Source organism: Loxodonta africana, chromosome 10 (assembly GCF_030014295.1).
Source record: "Loxodonta africana isolate mLoxAfr1 chromosome 10, mLoxAfr1.hap2, whole genome shotgun sequence".
In the NCBI taxonomy this organism is placed as follows: Eukaryota; Metazoa; Chordata; class Mammalia; order Proboscidea; family Elephantidae; genus Loxodonta; species Loxodonta africana.
The window spans coordinates 90,694,335-90,713,644 of NC_087351.1; the positions used below are offsets into that span (position 1 = coordinate 90,694,335).

Consider the following 19,310-nt stretch of genomic DNA (forward strand, 5'->3'; position numbering starts at 1 on the left):
TCACAAGAATGACTTGCTTCGGTCTGATTCCATTCATCCATGAGTATTAGTCCTAGTCCTAGAGAAATGAATGCCAGAAATGTGCATTTAAAATAGGGCTATAGTTTAATGAAATTTGTTTAAAAACTAGACTCCTTGACATTTATGGCACATGTATCTATGTATTTAATATATCATTGATCTTTTAAAAGTCAGTTGCTTGACCCATATTTTGCCTCTGATTACTTTCCTAAATCTGTAGTAATCTCCAAAAACATTTAGAGATTTCCATTCTTTAGTGATTTCTCTCCTTTATTAATCCTTTATATCTTTGAATTTCACTCCAGGTAAAGGTTCTCTGGGGTGACCTGGACTTTGTAAAATATATCCAGTAATAATAAAAGCAATATAAGGTCAAATAACTGGTGCAGTTGGTTACTGGTTGGAAATCTTTCCTTTAATAGATTTATCAGGGCTTATGCTTCCCTTGAATTAATGAGCTCTTAATAGCCTTGTTTGACTTCTATAAGAACACAGAGGTTGTGTTATTTGTTTATTGGGATTTTGTATACTTTCTCCCAGCTCAGCCAGATTAACCTGTTTGGTGCTGGGCTAGGCCTTCCTGATGAAGCATGAAGGACTTTCTAGGTGAAGATGATGGTGAAGAAGCAGTGGAGGGAAGGGGTGTGGTTGTCACTGGGCCAAGACAAGGGTGATAGAACAGTTTTAAGTTGTCCAAGCAACTCTTACAAGCAGGACTTATTTGGTATGCTCAATATGATTTAGTATTTGTGGAAAGAATATCTAGGGAAAAAAAAAAAAAAAAACTAACGGCCATCTCTGGGTAGTGGGTTGACAATTGATTCTGAGTTTCTTCTTGTTGCTCTTCTGAATTTTCCTGTTTCTACAGTGACCATGTATTACTATTAAAAGTAATTTAAAAGAAAGAAACCTTCTTTGCCTGGCATCTTGATTGTCCTCCCGGATAAGCCTAATTTTGAATAGATCTATCACAAATCCTACCTGTCGAATAGAACAGTGGTGAACAGAAAGTTCTCATTGTGAGGTCCAGGGCAGTTCAGAAGACTGGAGAGCAGGTTCCTGCCCTGCAGCGGAAAGGCTGGTGGGTCAGTGCATGTCGCATGCTCCTGAGTTTGTGTGTGTGCCCCTGTGGCTTCTCCTTCCCCTCAAACCTGGGGAGCCAAGAGTTGACAGAAGGTTGCGTTGCATTTGGGATTTTAACTTTATCTTTCTATTTTTCTTACCCTTCCCCCTTCCTCCTCCCCTTCTTCCCTCTTTCCTGTCCTCTAGGCCTCTCCCACCTTATGATGAGCGAACAAGGTAGGTGCTTTGTGCTCCTGGTCCTGCAGCTGCCTGAATTGCTTGCTTCCGTGCCTCTGGCTGATCCTCAGAGCCTCATGGTGGCTGTCAGGCCACTCGCTGCCTGTCCCTCCTGCCTACCGTGGGTCAGGCTGGCAGCAGGGCCACCCTGCAGTGGGGGGTTGGAGGGGAGCACCTTTCCTGATGCATCGCGGTCCCCACCATTGTCCCCTTGCCTTCTCCATTCTCCACCACCATTGTCATCCTGGATGCTGGCCCTGCCGGCGGCCTCTGAAAGGGAAGCATGACACAAGGCATGACGGCATTGATGATGGGGTGAATGAAGCTAATTTCAGAGCAACAGAGCGGTTAACTTCCTCCTGCTCCTCCCCACTGGCTCTGGCTTGGGTCAGAGGAGCAGGGCTTTTCCCTGAATTTCAGTCTGAGTCAAGCTTGGCTTTTTTTGTCTTGCCCTCTGTTCCACTGCCCATGGTAACGACTTTGGGCCCCCACATGGTCAAAGGAAACCCTTGAGGTTTGACTGTTTTCCGTTTTATTTAAAAGCAAAAATCCAGCAAAAGAATATGCTAATATCCTCGTGGCAGGATTCTAACTCATTATACACCCTGAAGAAAACTGCATATAATGAGTAAATTCAGCATCTGCAACCTAAAATATTCAAATATGCAGGAATGAACTGTGCAGGAAATTCAGCTCAGCTAAGCACAGGCTGGGCTGTGAATGAAGCCTTTTTTTTTCTTCTTCTAAATAAAAATTTTCCACCTTATCAGCCTAAATCAGGACTCAAGAACTGAGCCTACTTAAAATTGTCTTTTCCTTCACTGTTCAATTGCTGCTATTGTGTTTCTTCTGAGTCTTGGGATGACTGCAGAATTGGTCTACCTGCCTTGCTCTGTCACCAAAGAACGATACTTTAATTTTTCTGGCCTGTTTCTTTTCAAATACACATGGGACTTGGTGCCTCTTTTGGAGGAGACCAAAGAAAAGCAGAAGGAGGGATACTTCCATTTTCTCCTGTTGTTCTTGAGGTGTACCATGCCTGCAGGTTCTAGCAATCCTTATGATTTGAGAGAGTGGGGGTCCACTGAAGGGCCTCTCCCCCCCACCTACTGACTCACATTAGATCCATCAGACAGATATGTCACAGAGGAGAGTTTAATCTGATCGAGAACCACTTAGAGCTGAGAGAAATTTGTTTATGGTGGGCAGTTGAGGGTATCCCGAATTAAAGAGGCAGGGTAAGGAGGAAGCACACAGTCCCAATAGGGGTGTATCCCACAGACCCAAGCCAAGGTCCACCACGTGGTCTCCAGTCATTTCATTAAGAGATGATCTGGTATAGAGCAGATGTCAGAGAAGAGAGCTAGAGGGAGGGGCCCTGCTGAGTTCTCCGGTGTTAGGCCGGCCTGGAAAAGGCCTGGATAAAGTCCCTCTTGTAGGTGAGTGAGAGAGGCAAGTGCCAACAGCAGATAACCCTGAAGTAGATGTGAGTAGGGGATGCACTTGATGTTGACCTTGTGTCTGAGCAGTCTTCGAGAGTTAATCACATCTCAAGTGGGAGGAACCAAAGTCTATGAATGTTTGGCATCGATGGCCCAACTTTGATGACAAGTTACGCCAGAAGAGGCATGCTCCAGCGTCTAGATACTGGGCCCTCGTCTATGTTCTCTAGCCTTGTGCTCCCAGCTGCCCGTCAGTCATTCTCCCAGCTGTACAGTGGTTTGGAGAACTAAGTCTGGCATATGGCTGCCATCTCAGCACAGAGTCCAGTCAGATGCATAGGCTGATAGGGACCGTGTTGATCTTGATCTGGCTTATTTTAGACCCACTGATACAGCCCAGGATTTTTGGAAAGCTGAATCCCAACATTGGTATGAAAAGCATCTGGAGGACCCGTATTGCTCACCTTTTCACCCACTGCTGGATTTTCTGGGGCACCCAACATGGAGGTGCATGTTGCAGAGTATTCAGACACACACAATTACACATGCTTCGATGGTACAAGTCAGGCATCTCCTAGGAAGAGGGTCTTCTAGGCAGTGAAATAATGAAAAGTACAGATGTTGTGAATTCCTCTTAAGAGAAGGTTTCGGGATAGGATGCAGAGTTCCTCTGGGTGAGCAGTCCCACCAGACTTTAAGTCAGAGCTTGCAGTTTAATCTGTTTTTTCAGATTGTCCTTTGCCTCCACTCCTTCTCCCCTCATTCTTTTCCATTTCCCAATTCCTTGTCCATTCCTGCCCATCCCATGATTAGTTAAAAAACCAGTACTTTCCTTCCTGCCTCTCTTCCCTCTCCTTATTTTTTTTATTCCTTCAACATGAAAGGAAGAGGTTTCCGGCTGGTCCCCCCTGCAAATCCAGAATTTGTTTTTGATGCTCATAAATATGTGTGCAAATATTTATGTATGTTATGTATATACTGCCTATCCATGTATGCTACACACTTGCTCCTCATGACTCATCTCAATGTTGGGAAAATGCAGGAGAACTTAGCTTCTCGGAGACTTTTCCCTTGCTGCCCTGACCGTTTTTAAAATTGGTTAAGTGGGTGCCATTTCACATACATGTGGCTATGCGGTGCTTTTGCATGCAGTGTTTGTCATGTTTTTAAGGACAAGACCAAGAAGAAACTAAAAGCTTAAACACAAAGCCATGTACGCAGCCTTGCTGGCCACACTGGTTACTGCTTGTTGTTTAAGCTTCAAGTTGTGCAGTTGTTTTGTGCTGCCTTCTCAGGATATTGCAGTGCTAACATTGTGGGTTTTGTATGTGCATTCCATTTCTTTGTGCGTCAGCAGTGTGATGATGTTTTACTCTTCCTGCTCTCTCTCTCTCTCTCTCGCCGCCTCCATGGTGGACACCGTGCTTCCTCTACTTAATTGGACCTTCCACTTCATTTCTGTAGGTAGAAGTAAAGGTAGAAATCACTTTATTTTTTCCTTTATCATTATTGACTATCAATCTGCCTTCTGAAATATTCATGTGTCCAGGGGGAATTGTCGATTCTGATGAATACAGTCCAGATTATAACTTAATGCTTTTAACAATGACAAAAAATAAATAAAAAGGCAATGCTCTCATTCTCTTCAAAGCACTTCATGCTCGGTGGTTGGGGATGGTTCTGAGTTAGCTGCCTCCCTGTAAATCGAGGGTAAGCCTTCTGCATTATGTGGTACTGTCTCTAGCAGAAATAGGGGCCTCCGAGGGCAGCTGTGCGGTGTGGGAAAGATATGTTTTACTTTAACGGAGTCCCAGTAAATGTACTGAGGAAATCAGGGGTGGGGGGAAGGGGTTTTACATGATGTGTCATTGGTTCTATTACTTGGGAATAACTGGATTTGGGGTTAACAGTGAGGGAAAGATGACAGATGAGAAGGAAGAGGGCATTGGCAAAGTGTCTGATGTTCTATGTAATGTGACGTTTGGGGGATATTTATGTATTGCCCTTTCTTCTTCTGTTGTATTTGCTGTATTTATGGGAGTGGTGATTTTCTGACTGGGGTTGATGGGCTAAGAAGGGTGGGACTGGGGGTGTGGAGGAACATAGGAATGAAAATGCATTATACTGTAAGAAGAAAGAGGAGAAGGAGGAACACAGGATTTTGACTTACAAAGTCAGCCCTTTGCCAGGTAGGGAGGGAGAAGACGAGACGCTGAGCTGTGGTGGGATCGCTCTGATGCTGACTTGCCTTTCAGTGCTTCACACCTTTGGGTAGCACAGCTCACTTACCCTTTGTAATCAAAGCTGTCAGAGACCCAAACCCAGAGAACCTGGCTCACCAGCTCAAATTGGATCAGCTGTTCAGGAGGGAACCAAAACCAAAAAACCAAACCCAGTGCAGTCAAGTCTATTCTGACTCATAGCGACCCTATAGGACAGAGTAGAACTGCCTCATAGAGTTTCTAAGGAGCGCCTGGAGGATTCGAACTGCCAGCCCTTTGGTTAGCAGCCTTAGCACTTAACCACTATGCCACCAGGGTTTTCAGGAGGGAAGGGTGAGGTTAATTGATAAATTTTAAACATGTATCTGCATCCCCTTCCTCCCTGACTCTCAGTAAAGCCGTGTACTGCTTCCTTCAAAGACTGGCAAACTACAGAACTAGGATTCTCTTTCTGGTGTGAGGATGCTGAGGACAGAAGGGGCTGACAATTATTGAAGATGCTGATTGGATGACTAGTCAGTGCACTGGCTACCTCTCATTTGAGTTTTATGCTTTTCTGAATTTTTTTTTTAAAAAAGCTATGTATAATTGCCTTGGAAGCAGTTCAGTCCTTTCCCCTTGGGGTTGCTTGATTGCCTGTTCCTTTTATGCAAATCACAGGTGGGTTCATTCTCAGAAATCTGTCATGTGTAACCCTCACCCCACTGCTAGCTTAGAACCTTTTGATAAAGTGAGAAAGGAGGAAGAAGAAGAATGACTAAAAGTGTATGTCTGGCTGCCACCTCCACCTCTCTAGCTGCACTATTCAGTTGAGGACTGCCGGCTAGCTCCTCACAGGCAAACCTGCCAACCTGTGCCTGAGACTCAGTCTTCCTGAAGTGTGTGCCATTGCTTCCTGTCCCTCCTCCCATTGGCTTCTAAGAAAATATAGTAGAGTCATTGTCCGTGTGTCGTCTGTCTCTCCTGTAACTTCTCTCTCCTTCTCTTTCCCTGGTCCCAGAAAACATCCCATAAAATAGGTGCTTTTACTGTTTATAGGTTTTGCCCATGGATACCTCGTTTTCTTTCTTTGCCCACTGCTGCTACTGCTACCAGCAGCCTCAGACACTTATTGAGTGGTCCCATGTGGCAGCCATTTTGCTATGTACTTTATGTGCCTTAGTTAATCCTCACAGCTGTTCTAGGAGGTTGGTGGTGGTGTTGTCCTTGTTTTATGGATATAAATTTGTTGTTGTTGTTAAGTGTCATCGAGTTGGTTCTGGCTCATAACGACCCTACAGGACAAAGTAGAACTGCCGTATAGGGTTTCCAAAGAGCAGCTGAGGGATTTGAACTGCTGACCTTTTGGTTAGCAGCCTAGCTCTTAACCACTACATCACCAGGGCTCCCATAAATATGTTTATATCCATGTTTATGCTATATCTGTGATATATGTTATTCTTGTTTTAACAAGCCTCAGAGAGGGGAAATAACTTAAGTCAGATGGCTACTAAGTGGAATCAAATCCAAAATCTAACCCCTGACCATTACTCATACTGTCTTTCCTGGGCTCAGGATCGTCTCCATGTGGATGCCTCCCAACTGTCTCCCTGGTACTGACCTGTCTCAAGCTCCAGCCTGCCACCTCGTATTATCTGTAACACATGTCCACATGAATGTCCCACTGGTACTGTCACCTCAGTATGTCCAGTGCCAACCTTTGTACCGTCCTTCCACAAACCAGCTTCCTTTTATGACTTCCCTGTTGTTATTAATGGCGCCCCTATCTTCCTAATCATCCAGGCTTGAAACTCAGGTATTAACTTGTCCTCTCCCTCCTGACCTTTCCCACTTCTGGGCCATCAGTTGAGAAGTGTTGTTGAGATTTTCCAAAATGTCCCTTGCATTTGTTTCCACCATCAACACCCTCATTCAGTTCCTGGTTACCCCTTATTAGATTATTGCACTAGCCTAATTAGCCTCCCTGCCTCTCTTCTCTTCCTGTCTGACCAGTAACCTAGAGCTACTTAAACTGTCCACTAAAAGGGAGTGCAGCAGAATCAGCTGTCTCATATTCATAGCCCTTCCCAGCTTACCTGTTTACTTTTTACCTTCTCACCTGTTAATCTTAGATGGAGACTTGCTGCTCCAGCGAACAGGATACTGAATCACCAGACTACACCTTTCCTTTGCTTATTCTGTTTTTCTCTCCTATAACAGCCCTTCTTTCCTTTTTTTCCTGCCCATTGAAATCATACATAGATTTCAAAACTCATTCCACTTCCTTTTTGATGTCATCCTTTAATGTTCAAATGGTCTTTCTCCCCACGTACCTCCCTAATATCTTACATTACGGTTATCTGGGAACTGGGCCAATCCCATCTATGAGATTGCAGGTATGTTGAAGACAAGCATATTCATTTGTTAATGTCCAGATGTGTCTAGCATAGTCTGCTGTGTGTGGTGGGGACTCAGGATCTGAAATCCTTCTTATTCTACTTTCAGTCATCTTCCAGAAGTGAAAATAAAGCAAAATTAAAATAAATTCTGATCACATAGCTCATTTGTTCATGACTTTAATGGATCCTCACTGTATAATTGTCAATGTGCCTTCCCAGCTTTATTTTCTACAACACAATAACCTACCCTCCACCTTCCCCCCTGCCAGCCCTCCTATATCCTATACCCAACAAGTCACTTTCCCTGAGCCCACATCGTGCTTTCCTGCCTTCAGGCCTTTTCTCCAGCACTGCCCTCTTTCTGAATGTGCTTGGACCCCTTCTCCCCCTTTCCATCCTTTAAAGTCCCTAGTCTTTGTGCTTCTGTTATAAAGTTCCCATGCTAGATGGCCTTCAATCAGATTTACTAGTGTGTTTCAGTCACCTCCCTCCTTAGGGACATAGACTCTGTTTTGGTCATCTCTGTCTCCCACACAGCACTTAGCTTTGTCCAGAGTTGTACTTGATGAATGCTCACAGACTTAAGTAATTGAATTGTTTACTTGAACTAAATTGGTTTTAGATCTGTGCTAGTCGGAGGGGAAGGGATGGACAGGGCTAGAGTTTTCAGCACTGATATAGTTAATGGAGTCACTGTATTCCCCAGTCTGTGCCTCCTCTCTTTACACTCATCGATGCACCCAACTGAGCAAAGAGTCCCATGGAGTCATGAAGTGAGACCAGGTGTTCCATCTCCAGTTCTCCTCTCACCCATGTCTTCCCTTGGCCTAGCATGTGCAAGTGACAGAGGGAAATGCTTACAATTACACTAGAATGAAGTGGGAAAGGGTCTTTGAATTTATTGTTTGAAGCTTATCAGAGAAAAAAATGAATATGCCTCAGACTTCGTCATTCTTTTAAAGCTGAGTGACGGAGCAGTAAACCCACAGTGGAAAGAAATGTGAAGCTTAACTTACAAAACTGAGCAGAATGTTTAAGGTAGAACTATAACAGTTATATACATAGGCTGTTGGGCTGCACTGGGCCAAAAGCAAGGGTGAACTTACCTAGAAATGACTGACCAGATGAATTTTTCAGCAGCCAGTCTCAGTCAGCTTTTTTGACTTGGTTTTGGCAGTCTTTGATTTAAATGTTTAGAGTGTTTTTCTTTTCCTATATGTTATGCTTAAGCATAACAATGATTGTGAGCATGGCGCAGGGCTGGGAGTGTTTTGTTCTGTGGTACATAGGGCTGCTATGAGTCAGAACTGACTCAACAGCACCTAACAACAACAACAACAATATTAGCATTTTGGAATTGCCCATGCTGTGGTAGGTTATCAAATACTTTTCCTTAACTCTGAACTTGGAGCCAAGTTGCAGGCTCAAATGCCTTCAGGGTCTTGCTGGATATCACAAAGGAGTAGATTTGGGAGTAAGAAAAATCTTAGTGCGAGAAAAACAATAGGGAGTGGTGGGGACTGCAGCAAACTGGAAAGCAAGTCCTGTCAAAGACTGTGCTCCAGTTGATTGAGGCCATGCAGGAACACTAGTGTCACCAGATCCTGAAGAGAATCCAGAGTAGATTTTATAAAATGTCACCTCATGGCATCTCTCTTTTTCTCTCTCTATGGCTCTCTCTTTGTATGTATGTGTGTTTATATATATGTATACACACATACATACACATACACACACAACAAATAGTTTGGTCCATGAGCCCCAAGTTTTCAACCTTTGGCTTGAGAAGAATTTGTTTTTGTTAGGTACTGTTGAGTCAGTTTTGACTTATACCAACACTCTGTACAACAGAACACTGCCCAGTCCTGCATCTTCCTCACAATCCTTGTTAGCTTGAGCCTGTTGTTGCAGCCAGTGTCAGTCCATCTCATCGAGGGTCTTCCTCTTTACCAAGCATGATATCCTTCTCCAGGGACTGATCCCACCTGATAACATGTCTGTCTTAGTCATCTAGTGCTGCTATAACAGAAATACCACAAGTGGATGGCTTTAACAAAGAGAAGTTTATTTCCTCACAGTAACCAAACCAAAAACCAAACCCATTGCTGTTGAGTTGATTCCGACTCATAGCGACCCTAAGTAGGCTAAAAATTCCAATTCAAGGTGTCAGCTCCAGGGCAAGGCTTTCTCTCTCTCTCAGCTCTGGAGGAAGGTCCTTGTCCTCAGTCTTCCTGTGGTCGAGGAGCTTCTCAGGCACAGGGACCCGGGGTCCAAAGGACGCGCTCTGCTCCAGGTATTGCTTTCTTGGTGGTATGAGGTCCCCCAGTCTCTCTGCTCGCTTCTTTGTTTTATATCTCAAGCTGAAGACACTGCCTCAAGACAGGATCCAATCTTGTAGGTTGAGTCTTGCCTCACTAACACAACTGCCTCCCATCCTCCCTCATTAACATCAGAGAGGCAGGATTTGCAACATATAGGAAAATCACACAATACCAGGAATCATGGCCCAGCCCAATTGATAAAAACATTTTGGGGGGGACATAATTCAATCCATGACAATGTCCAAAGTACTTGGACATCCTTGCTTCTAAGGAGCATTCTGGTTGTACTTCTTCCAGGACAGATTTGTTCCTTCTTTTGGCAGTCCATGATGGTATATTCAGTATTCTTCACCAACACCACAATTCAAAAGTGTCAGTTCTTCTTCAGTCTTTCTTATTCACTGTGCAACTTTTGCTTGCATATGAGGTGATTGAAAACACCGTGGCTTGACACAAATAGAAGAATATAATATTCTTCCACAATTTCTTGCTGGATGTCATTAGTAGGAGGTAGCCCTTGGCAGTGTGGTTGATTCATTTTCTTTTTGCCCATAGCAGCAACCAGGGCACCGGGAATTCTTCTCACCTTTGCTACTCTAGCCTTGGGGACTGCTCCCTGTGTTGGGTGAAGTTGGCTTTGTAGAATGGTGTGGCCATGTGTGGGGAGGGGATGTAGAATGTTGAGAATGACCAGGAAAAAAAGAAATGACACTTTCAATAATTGCCAAGAACTGGCAAAGTTTTTATATAGTAAGAGTGGCTGGGTGAAGGGGCGTGGTATTTAATTCCTTTTTCCTTTTGCTCTACAGAGCTTCTTATTTACTGGGCTAGGTTGTATTGACCCTAAGATCTACTTTAATCCTTCAGAATTCGGAAGCCCTTTCTGATATTTATTTATATATATTTTCCCATGTAGATTTGATGATTGGCCTTCTAATGCTGAGCTAATCAACATTGGCCAAACTGGAAGGAGATAATCAAGCTACGTGAACTTGAACATGATTTCATGTAGACTGTATTTTACTGGTAATAACATTAAGAAAGCTTGATTTGAAGAACTGAGCCCCTTCTCGTCCCAGCTAGAACTCCAGAGCCCTGCAAATAAGTTACTGACTCGATAGCCAACTGTTTATGCAAATTGGTAAATGCAATGCCAGCCACTAATTATGAATATAAACTCATCTGTGCTCTATAAATATCTAATTATAATAAAATAGAGGCAATATTACATTTTCATCTCTTGCCTCATCTGTTTCTTCATCCGCCACTGATTTGTCCCCTTGATGTATGAAATCTCTTTGTTTTTTAAAGAAGCCTGTTTTCCATCTTTTTTTTTTTTTTTTCTCTTCTAATGTTTTGAAAGTCTGGGGGGGGGGAATAGATTTATTTTAAACATAAAAGTAAATTGCCCGATTTTAACAGCTTTGTGTGTGTGTGTTTGTGTGTTTTGGCAGTGATGACTTTACAATGATGCTTTAAAAATATGAAAAGTATTTATTTATAAATTTTTCAGGGATGCTGAAGGTATTTTTTTATATAGTCATTGCTTGGAGCATTTTAAAAAATGGTAAGTGAGCATAGCTGATTTATTAGTATATATTGTATTGATGCGATATTTCAATTAAATTTCAGTAGACAGTACATAAAAGAAAATATTTCTCAGATTTCTAAGTAACATATCCTTTCCTTCTCTTCAATTATTAATTTGGATTTATTTATTACTCACAAATTTTATGTATGTGTGTGTATATATATATATACACATGTATCATAAAACACTTTGTCATCTAAGTATAGACCTTTTCTTATCAAGCTGAGTTCATTAATTCTAGAGGATACATAGTTTTCAATCATATATATGTGATATATATAATATACACATACACACATGTATATACACTTGATTTTGATAGCACTTATAGGTGATGAATGGTTTGAATTGGAAAATTCTATTGCCTTTATGACACATCTCATTTATAAAGAATTCAAAAGAGTAACCTGATGGAAACGTGTTTAATAAGAGAAAAAGAAATGTGCATTTCCTTATATGCTTAGGCTTGTATACCCCACCACCTGTTTCTCAGGTGTGCAAGGCAGTGTATGTGTATCTGGGCATAGAAACAGTTTGTCCAAATACATCATCCTAATAGGTTTATACTGGTTTAGCATTGTCTCCTATGTAGCTTCTGTTTTAAGGTATACCAAAAATACTGATTTCCAGGGCGTTGTGTCTTTTCTGAAGTTAGCATGTTTCTTGCTTTAACATTTTGAAAGCAATGCCTATTTGACTTTCAGTAAGTGTTGACAGAGTGCCTTTGGTGTGCCAGGATGTGTGCAAGGGCTGGGTAAACAGTGGTGACCAAGCAAATGTGGACCTGCCTGCTGAGACCTGTCTACCGTCAATGGCAATTTTAAAATGGCTTTCGAATATAACCACCACCTGTCCTCCTAAAGTAAAAGTCTTAAATAAATTCTGTTTTTACCTTACTGATATATACTGTTGCCAGTTGGCATCCAGTTGGCTCTAACTCATGGCGACCTTATGCACAACAGAACGAAATGTTGCCCAGTCCCGTGCCATCTCCACGATCGTTGGTTCGTTTGAGTCCATTGTTGTGGCTGTTCTGTCAATCCATTATTGATATGTAGGCTGGATGAAAAAGGAGTTTTAAAATTAATTCTATTTATTTTGTTTTAAAAGGAAACTATTTGGTAATAATTGAGTTATTCATTCACCCACCCTTGAAATTGTCAGAATCAGAAAAGAGAATATGCTTTGTGTGTGAACACAGTGGGAATTTTTTATTTGTTCGTTTGTTTTTACGGGGGGGGGTAGCATGCCTAGTATAAGGTGTACAAAATGCAGTCTTAAGCGTACAGCTTAAAAAATGTTTTCAACCTGTACACGCTCATGTAAACACCATGAAGATCTAGATATGGAACGTTCCCATCACCCCATACGGTTCTGTCATGTCACTTTCAGCCATTTATGTTTAATAAATACGTTTATTCTCCCCACTCCCTTCAAAACTGTGTGGACCCGGGTAACAAGCAGCAGGCAGGCTCTAGATTGCTTTAGTTTCCATTTGGAAGGTTTAACATGGCACAAGGCTGAGGCCTTGTGGGTTTCACTGTGTGTAAACAGAGGCAGAAATGTCCTCTGGTGAGGTATGGCCTCGCCCTGTTTTTGATGGAGCTAAGTTTCCCTCTGTACAAAGAGAACATCTAATTGATATTATTTGGGCTTTTTTTTTTTTCTTTTTTCCTAAGGCATTTAATGGTGAGTGGAACAGCAGAGGTGGAAAAGACCATATGCTTTGTAAAAAGCCAGCCTAATAACACTTTCTGATAGACATCTGATTTTAAAAGTCCTGCATCTTTCATTAAAATTTACATGTAAAGTAAGGGCAGGCACGGTGACATGAAAGCTAATGCAACGTGCACATCTTGACATAATAACAATCGCGAGAAACTGGAGATCCCAGATGGCAGCTTGGCCTTTGCCATCCTTTTAATAAGCTACTAACTGCTAATTATTTCACTCTTTTGGGCAAGTTAATTTACTGTTGACTCTTAAAGAGATGCTGCTCTTTTTTCCCCCCCATCTCACACAAAACAGAATCCTTTCACTTGGAGCTTTGAAAAGTGCTTCCGTGCAGATTGGAAGTTTTCCAGCCCACGGTAACAATGATGGCAAGTATTGGGGTGGAAAGGCTGTTTAGTAAACATTTTCTTGGGTTTTTTGAATATAGAAATTAAAAAAAAAAAATCATTTGTCTAAGAATCCTCTGTGTGTGTCTCTGTGTGTCTCTGTGTGTGTGTGTGTGTGTGTGTGTGAGAGAGAGAGAGAGAGAGAGCAGTAGATCAAGCAGCCAATACAGGGAGAAGAACTGAGATTGGGAGTCTATTGAAGAGTGAAAGAACAGCTGCCTTTTAAATGGTCGCTAATTCTGACAATTAATGTGGTTTTGTGAGTGTGTGATTTTCTGTGATAGCGGTTAGGATGCATGATGGTGTGTAATAGCTCATTTCCTAAGCTTTATGGTGATGTGGTAGGGTAGTGAAGACCATGCAGAACTGAAAGAGAACCAGGTCCCCCATGTTATGGAGTCTTTTTTTAAACAAAAAGTACACAAAACATGGTTGTTGCCTGTATTCTGACTTCATAGGATGATTTTAGAATTTAGCACAGACACAGCTTATTAAGTGATGTTGTGCAAGTGGGCTTGGATGCATCAAGAGTGAATGTTTGGAAAAGAACCTTGTTTGCAACGAGCTGTCTGACAATCAAAATATTTACTTAAAAATAAGCTAATGACTGTGCGGTGCAAATGCCTGCTGATCCATTATTGGAATGAGAGTCACTAGTGTGGCTCGATATTGTGCACAAATAAATCTCTAACCTCAAGTACTATTGTGTGTGTATTCCATTTCTCTCAAAACAAAATAAAATGTATATCAAGCAACAAACAAACCTAGGAAAATCTCTCAACCCATTTTCTTGAAATATTTAAACTGAATGTACTGTATTACTGCGGTTATTTGTTCCTTGTTAAGAATTGCTAAATGGCTTAAAATATGCATGGTAAAAATGCATTCTCCTGTCACTAGTGATATCTTGAACATGAACTTGATCACTTGAGTACCGTAGACCATTATTGCATCTATAGTGACTTGTTTGTTATGCAGTTGATGGGAAGACTGTGGAACTCAATCATATACTAGTTGTTTGCTTATAATTTAAGTGTAGAGGGGCTGGAGAAATTTTAAATGCTATCCTTCCTTAAAACTAGTGCCTTATCTAGTTTCAGAATAGTCCCAAGGGAAAATAAGCATCTGTGAATTTGGGGAAGTTTTGCCAACTCAGAACTTGATACTATGTAGTGTGTTCAGCCAGATTGTCATCTTTCAAAAGGATTTTGAGAAATGTCAACAATGATTCAAGGAAGAAAAAAAAAAAGGTACAGGGAAACCGTAAATACTGAAAACACAGGCTTAAACAAAATTAAACAGGTTTTTTGACTGCAGGACTTCTCAGAGCCTTTGTTTTGACAATGCAAATTACGAATCTCCGAGAAAGGAAATGTAGTTGTCAGTGTTTCTCAGACTCATTGGACATGAAACCTTTTTTTGTAATTTACATTTTTGCTGAGAATAGCTAGAATTAAAACTAGTGTTCAGTTGAAAAACTTTGGATGAGATAATTGCAAAGTCCCTTCTAAGTCTGATAGTATGGGCCTTAATATCTCTAGAATTTGAAGGAGGCTTTTGGATTTTGACTTCACTGAAGAATCTTTTAACTACATTTTCTGTTTTGATTGGGAATAGTTTTTTTGGATGGGTTAGTTTCAATAGGGAAATTAGTGCTTCCTGGTAAAACGCATAACACAGATGTTAGAACAACTGCAGTTCTGAAGACACTAGTCTTGGTAAAACACTTCCAGTTTGTATTACCTAAGTACTTAAACGGATATCCATATAGCGTGGGTAAAGAGTGCTTCTGAGAACGCTCTGCTTTACTTTAGGAAGAGCTGATCTCAGCATAGGATGAGAAAATTGCTAGAAATTTCATCTTATTTGCTTTGAAATCTGGAGCAGGTTAACAGTCACCATGGTTATTTCTCCATTGTACATTCAGCCTAAAACTCATAGTTTGGCTATGAATGATTTTTTTCCAGACCGTGAAAATGTAGGTGAAAGAATTGCTTCCTGGTGAGGACAGTTATTTGTACTTTGTTTAGAAATCATTGGCTCAGCTAAGAATTTTGTGGGCTTTCTCAGTGCTAGGCGAGGATTTTGCCCTATTTATGTGCTGTCTGTTCGGTATGAAGTGGCTGCCATTGATCTATCTGTAGCGGACTGTTGGCCTGGGGCTCTGTATTTGGTCTTGAGGATGTAGTTTGCAGAGTGACACATACTCTCCCTTATTTCCCCAAGTGACCCATAATGGGGGTTTACAAATGCCTCGGCCAAACTTGTTATGGGTGAGGCTCTCAGTTGTAAACTAATCGATCTGTGTGGCAATTGAACATGCAACACCGGATATCCAAGTGTGAATAATTCTCACTCAGAGTTAGCACTGTGAGATAAATGTCAGAAGGCTGAGTCCTCATTCAGGGTCCTAGGGAAGAAAACATGGTGGATTAAGCATTGACTTTAGTGTTTGACACTTACAAACTATATAACCTTGATAAGTGGTGAAAGGTCGGTGGTTCGAGTTCACCCAGAAGCACTTCAGAAGAAAGGTCTGGCAATCTACTTCCCAAAAATCAGCCATTGGAAGCCCTATGGAGAACAATTCTATCCTGACACACGTGGGTTCTCCATGAGTAGGGAGCAACTGGATGACAACTGTTTTTTTTTAAGCCTCATCCTAGTAAGTAAAAATCTTTACAAATACTACTGCTATGAGGATCCAATGAGAATGTATATAAAGGAGTTATGCTAGGGCTTGGCATATAATGCTTAATAAACATTAGTTATCATCATCATAAATACATCTCATCAACATCAGCATCACTTACTAAATCTGGGAACTTTGAAAAATTATTCAATCTTTCTGATCTTCCACGTCTTCACCTGTAAAATGCCTATCTAGTAGGGTTATTGTTGGGAATATTGAGCTGATGCAGGTGAAAGTGCTGTGAAAATTAAAGTCCCATTGTCACTGAGTGGCTTCTGACTCATACTGACTCTATAGGACAGAGTAATGCTGCCCCATAGAGTTTCCAAGGCTGTAATCTTTATGAAAGCAGTCTGCCACATCTTTCTCCCGTGGTGGTTTGAAGCACCAACCTTTCAGTCAGAAGTTGAATGCTTAACCACTGTGCCACCCGCGTTCTTCAAATTAAAGTAGTGGTTATAACCCCCCAGCCACTCCATGGTGGGGGAGATGTGGCAATATGCTTCTGTAAAGATTTACATCCTTGGAGACCCTATGAGGCAGCTCTACTCTGTCCTACAGGGTTGCTATGAGTCCGAATTGACTGGACGGCAGTGGTGGTGTTTTTTTTTTCCCCTGAGAATATAAACTCCACAAAATTGGAGGCAGTGTTTGTACTGTTCACCATAATATCTCTAGTATCTGGAACGGTGCTTGCCTTGTAATGGAAACAGCTCTGTAAATACTTGTTGAATGAACACTAGGAATCACTGAACAACTTTTTAGTGTTGTTGTTGTTGTTACCAGCGGCCTTTGAGTTGGCCTCAACTCATGGTGACACCATGCACAACAAAACACTGAAGTAAGGCAAGAATTCTACCAGTGAGCCACCAGTGCCTTCTTAGTAGTGTCTGGAAATATGGGCAGCCCCTAGCCTCCCTGGGATTCCGTTAACCTTTTAGTAGGAGGGAGGTCTTTGGGTAGCTCCATTGCAAGAGGGAACCCCTCGTCTTAGAGCCTCCACGCTAATAAACATAATCCGGATAGCAAAACTTTTTTATTTTTTAGGTCTTTGATAGATGTTTCTGCTCTTTTTGGGACTTGCTTATATTATTTGATGTAACTATATGAGTCATGAAAAAAAAATTGGCTAAACGTTATTTTAAAAAGGAAAAATGCTGATTTGCTTCTTCAAATCTTATAATTCCAGAGCTCAAGGGGAACGTGGAATCCTTTAATCCATCCCACTATAATTTTATAGATGACAAAGCATATGCTGAGAGGGCACAAGCGACATGTTTGTATCTGCACTGATAGTCCATGGCAGAGTCAGGTCTTGGACCCAGACCCTATGACTCCCAATGAGATTTTCTTTCCCCTTCCATCAAATGGCCTCTACGTCCTGGTCATCATCACTATTTGAGGGCACTTGTTATAGCTCACCTACAGGCTGTTGAGACCATTATTTATACTGCTATGTAAGAAAGGTTCTGGAAATATCAGAATGTGGGCATTCTAACAAGGTTGTCTTTTAAGTTACTTGATTGCCCTGAAATCTGATCCAACCCCAGCTTTTTAACTTACCAAAGTTTGCCAGAGTTATAGGGTTTTATAATACTCTGTGGCATTCCTGGGTGGTGCAAATGGGTAATGTGCTCAGCTGTTAACCAAAAAGTTGGAGGTTCGATTCCCCCCAGAGGTGCCTGGAAAGAAAGGCCTGGTGATCTACTTTTGAAAAATCAGCCATTGAAAACCCTGTGGAGCACAGTCCCGTATGCAACACATACGGAGTTGCAATGAGTTGGAGCCAACTTGATGGCAACTGGTTTTATAATAATTTGTACCACTCATAGACTTGTCCAGCCTACTGCTTCGTCTTGGCCGAAGTGATATGGTGACACTAAAAAAAAAAAAAAAAACATTGCTGTCAAGTAGATTCTGACTCATAGCGACCCTATAGGACAGAGTAGAACTGCCCCATAGAGTTGCCAGGAGTGCCTGGTGGATTCGAACTGCCGACCTTTTGGTTAGCAGCCACAGCTTTTAGTCACTGTGCCACCAGCATTTCCATGATGACACTAGATGATTTTAAAAAAAGCTTACATGCTTTTTTTTTTTTTCTCTTCCTGGCCCACATTGATGCTTTATAACATAGTACATACATATTTACTTATATGCAATAAAGATGTGCTATGAGGAAGTTCACTTGGGACTGCTTTTTAAACTGTAACTTAACTGTTCCTTCTTTTAATTACTTACGATTTTCTTAATACTAAAAAGAGAAATTCATTCTTTGTCAGGAAATAATTTATCTTTAAGCAAATATTATTCCTGTTTTTGCTTTTAAAACTGTTTTTCTCCTTTAGGGTTCTGCCATGCATCTGATGCGTTATGTCTGGTGCCCTTCCATGAGGCAGCTTTGGGGGATGTTGATCAGTGCGTGAAATCAGTTCTTAAATTGTTGCAAAATTGCCTTCCTTCAGACTGTTTTGATCACAAGGGCTCTCAAGTGTCAAAGTCATTTGGAAAACTAGATAGATAAATGCATGAGCACTAAGCTTTTTTTCCAGGGATAGAATAAATAAATGTGTTTTCTACTATGTGCTCAGCCTTTGATAGTGATTTGTTAAAAGGAAAAAAGAAAGGCAATCATATTAAATATTTACAAGAGTGATTTAGTTGTATTATCTTGTGCTCCGTGTCTCTGTTTAATAGTGAAATCAGCTACTGTTGAAATAAATGTCATTAAGCCAGTGGTAGTGTGAAGGTCACTGCCTAGACAAGGGCAAACTAATTTGAGGAAAATAATGATTTTTGTCAACTTTCCAGATTCCTCCCTGTTTTTAGTCTCCTTCCCTCTAAAAATTATAGGAAAAATAATACATTTGAGGAGTCACAGACTCATTTTCCCTTGTGCGTTCTCTTTGCCCTTTCTGCCCAACCCAGTAGCTGGAAGCCTTTTATGCACTTTTTGTTTCATCCATTTAGTAGAGAGACACAGATCTGTTCTCCCTGGAGATGAGCGGCTGCGTTTTCACTCACTGGCTCTTCTGCTGGCCCTTGCTTGGTTGGCAGTTTGTTTTAGAGGTTGAGGACCAGAGCCTTTTCTTTCTCAGAAATGGCTTATCTTATCTGAAATGATCCTTAAGAAATCTCTGAATGAGTACATGACATTATCCCCATTTTCAAAGGCAAGAAAACAAAGACCCAAAGTTATAAAACTAGTTACAGAACTGGTGGCAGAA

The 19,310-nt window shown here is 41.4% G+C and overlaps 1 protein-coding gene across 4 annotated transcripts in view; it reads left to right on the forward strand.

Annotated features, from left to right (window-relative positions):
• The window catches only part of NRXN3 (neurexin 3), a 1,785,202-nt gene that overhangs the window by 52,094 nt on the left and 1,713,798 nt on the right, over positions 1-19,310 (forward strand). For 2 of the 4 annotated variants that reach the window (XM_023546430.2, XM_064292808.1), the window contains exons 3-4: positions 1,291-1,320; positions 4,227-4,238. In XM_023546430.2, coding sequence (XP_023402198.1) covers positions 1,291-1,320; positions 4,227-4,238 — 42 coding nt within the window. The remainder of the gene's footprint in view (positions 1-1,290; positions 1,321-4,226; positions 4,239-19,310) is intronic. The other 2 variants (XM_023546429.2, XM_064292807.1) reach the window with 1 other exon arrangement.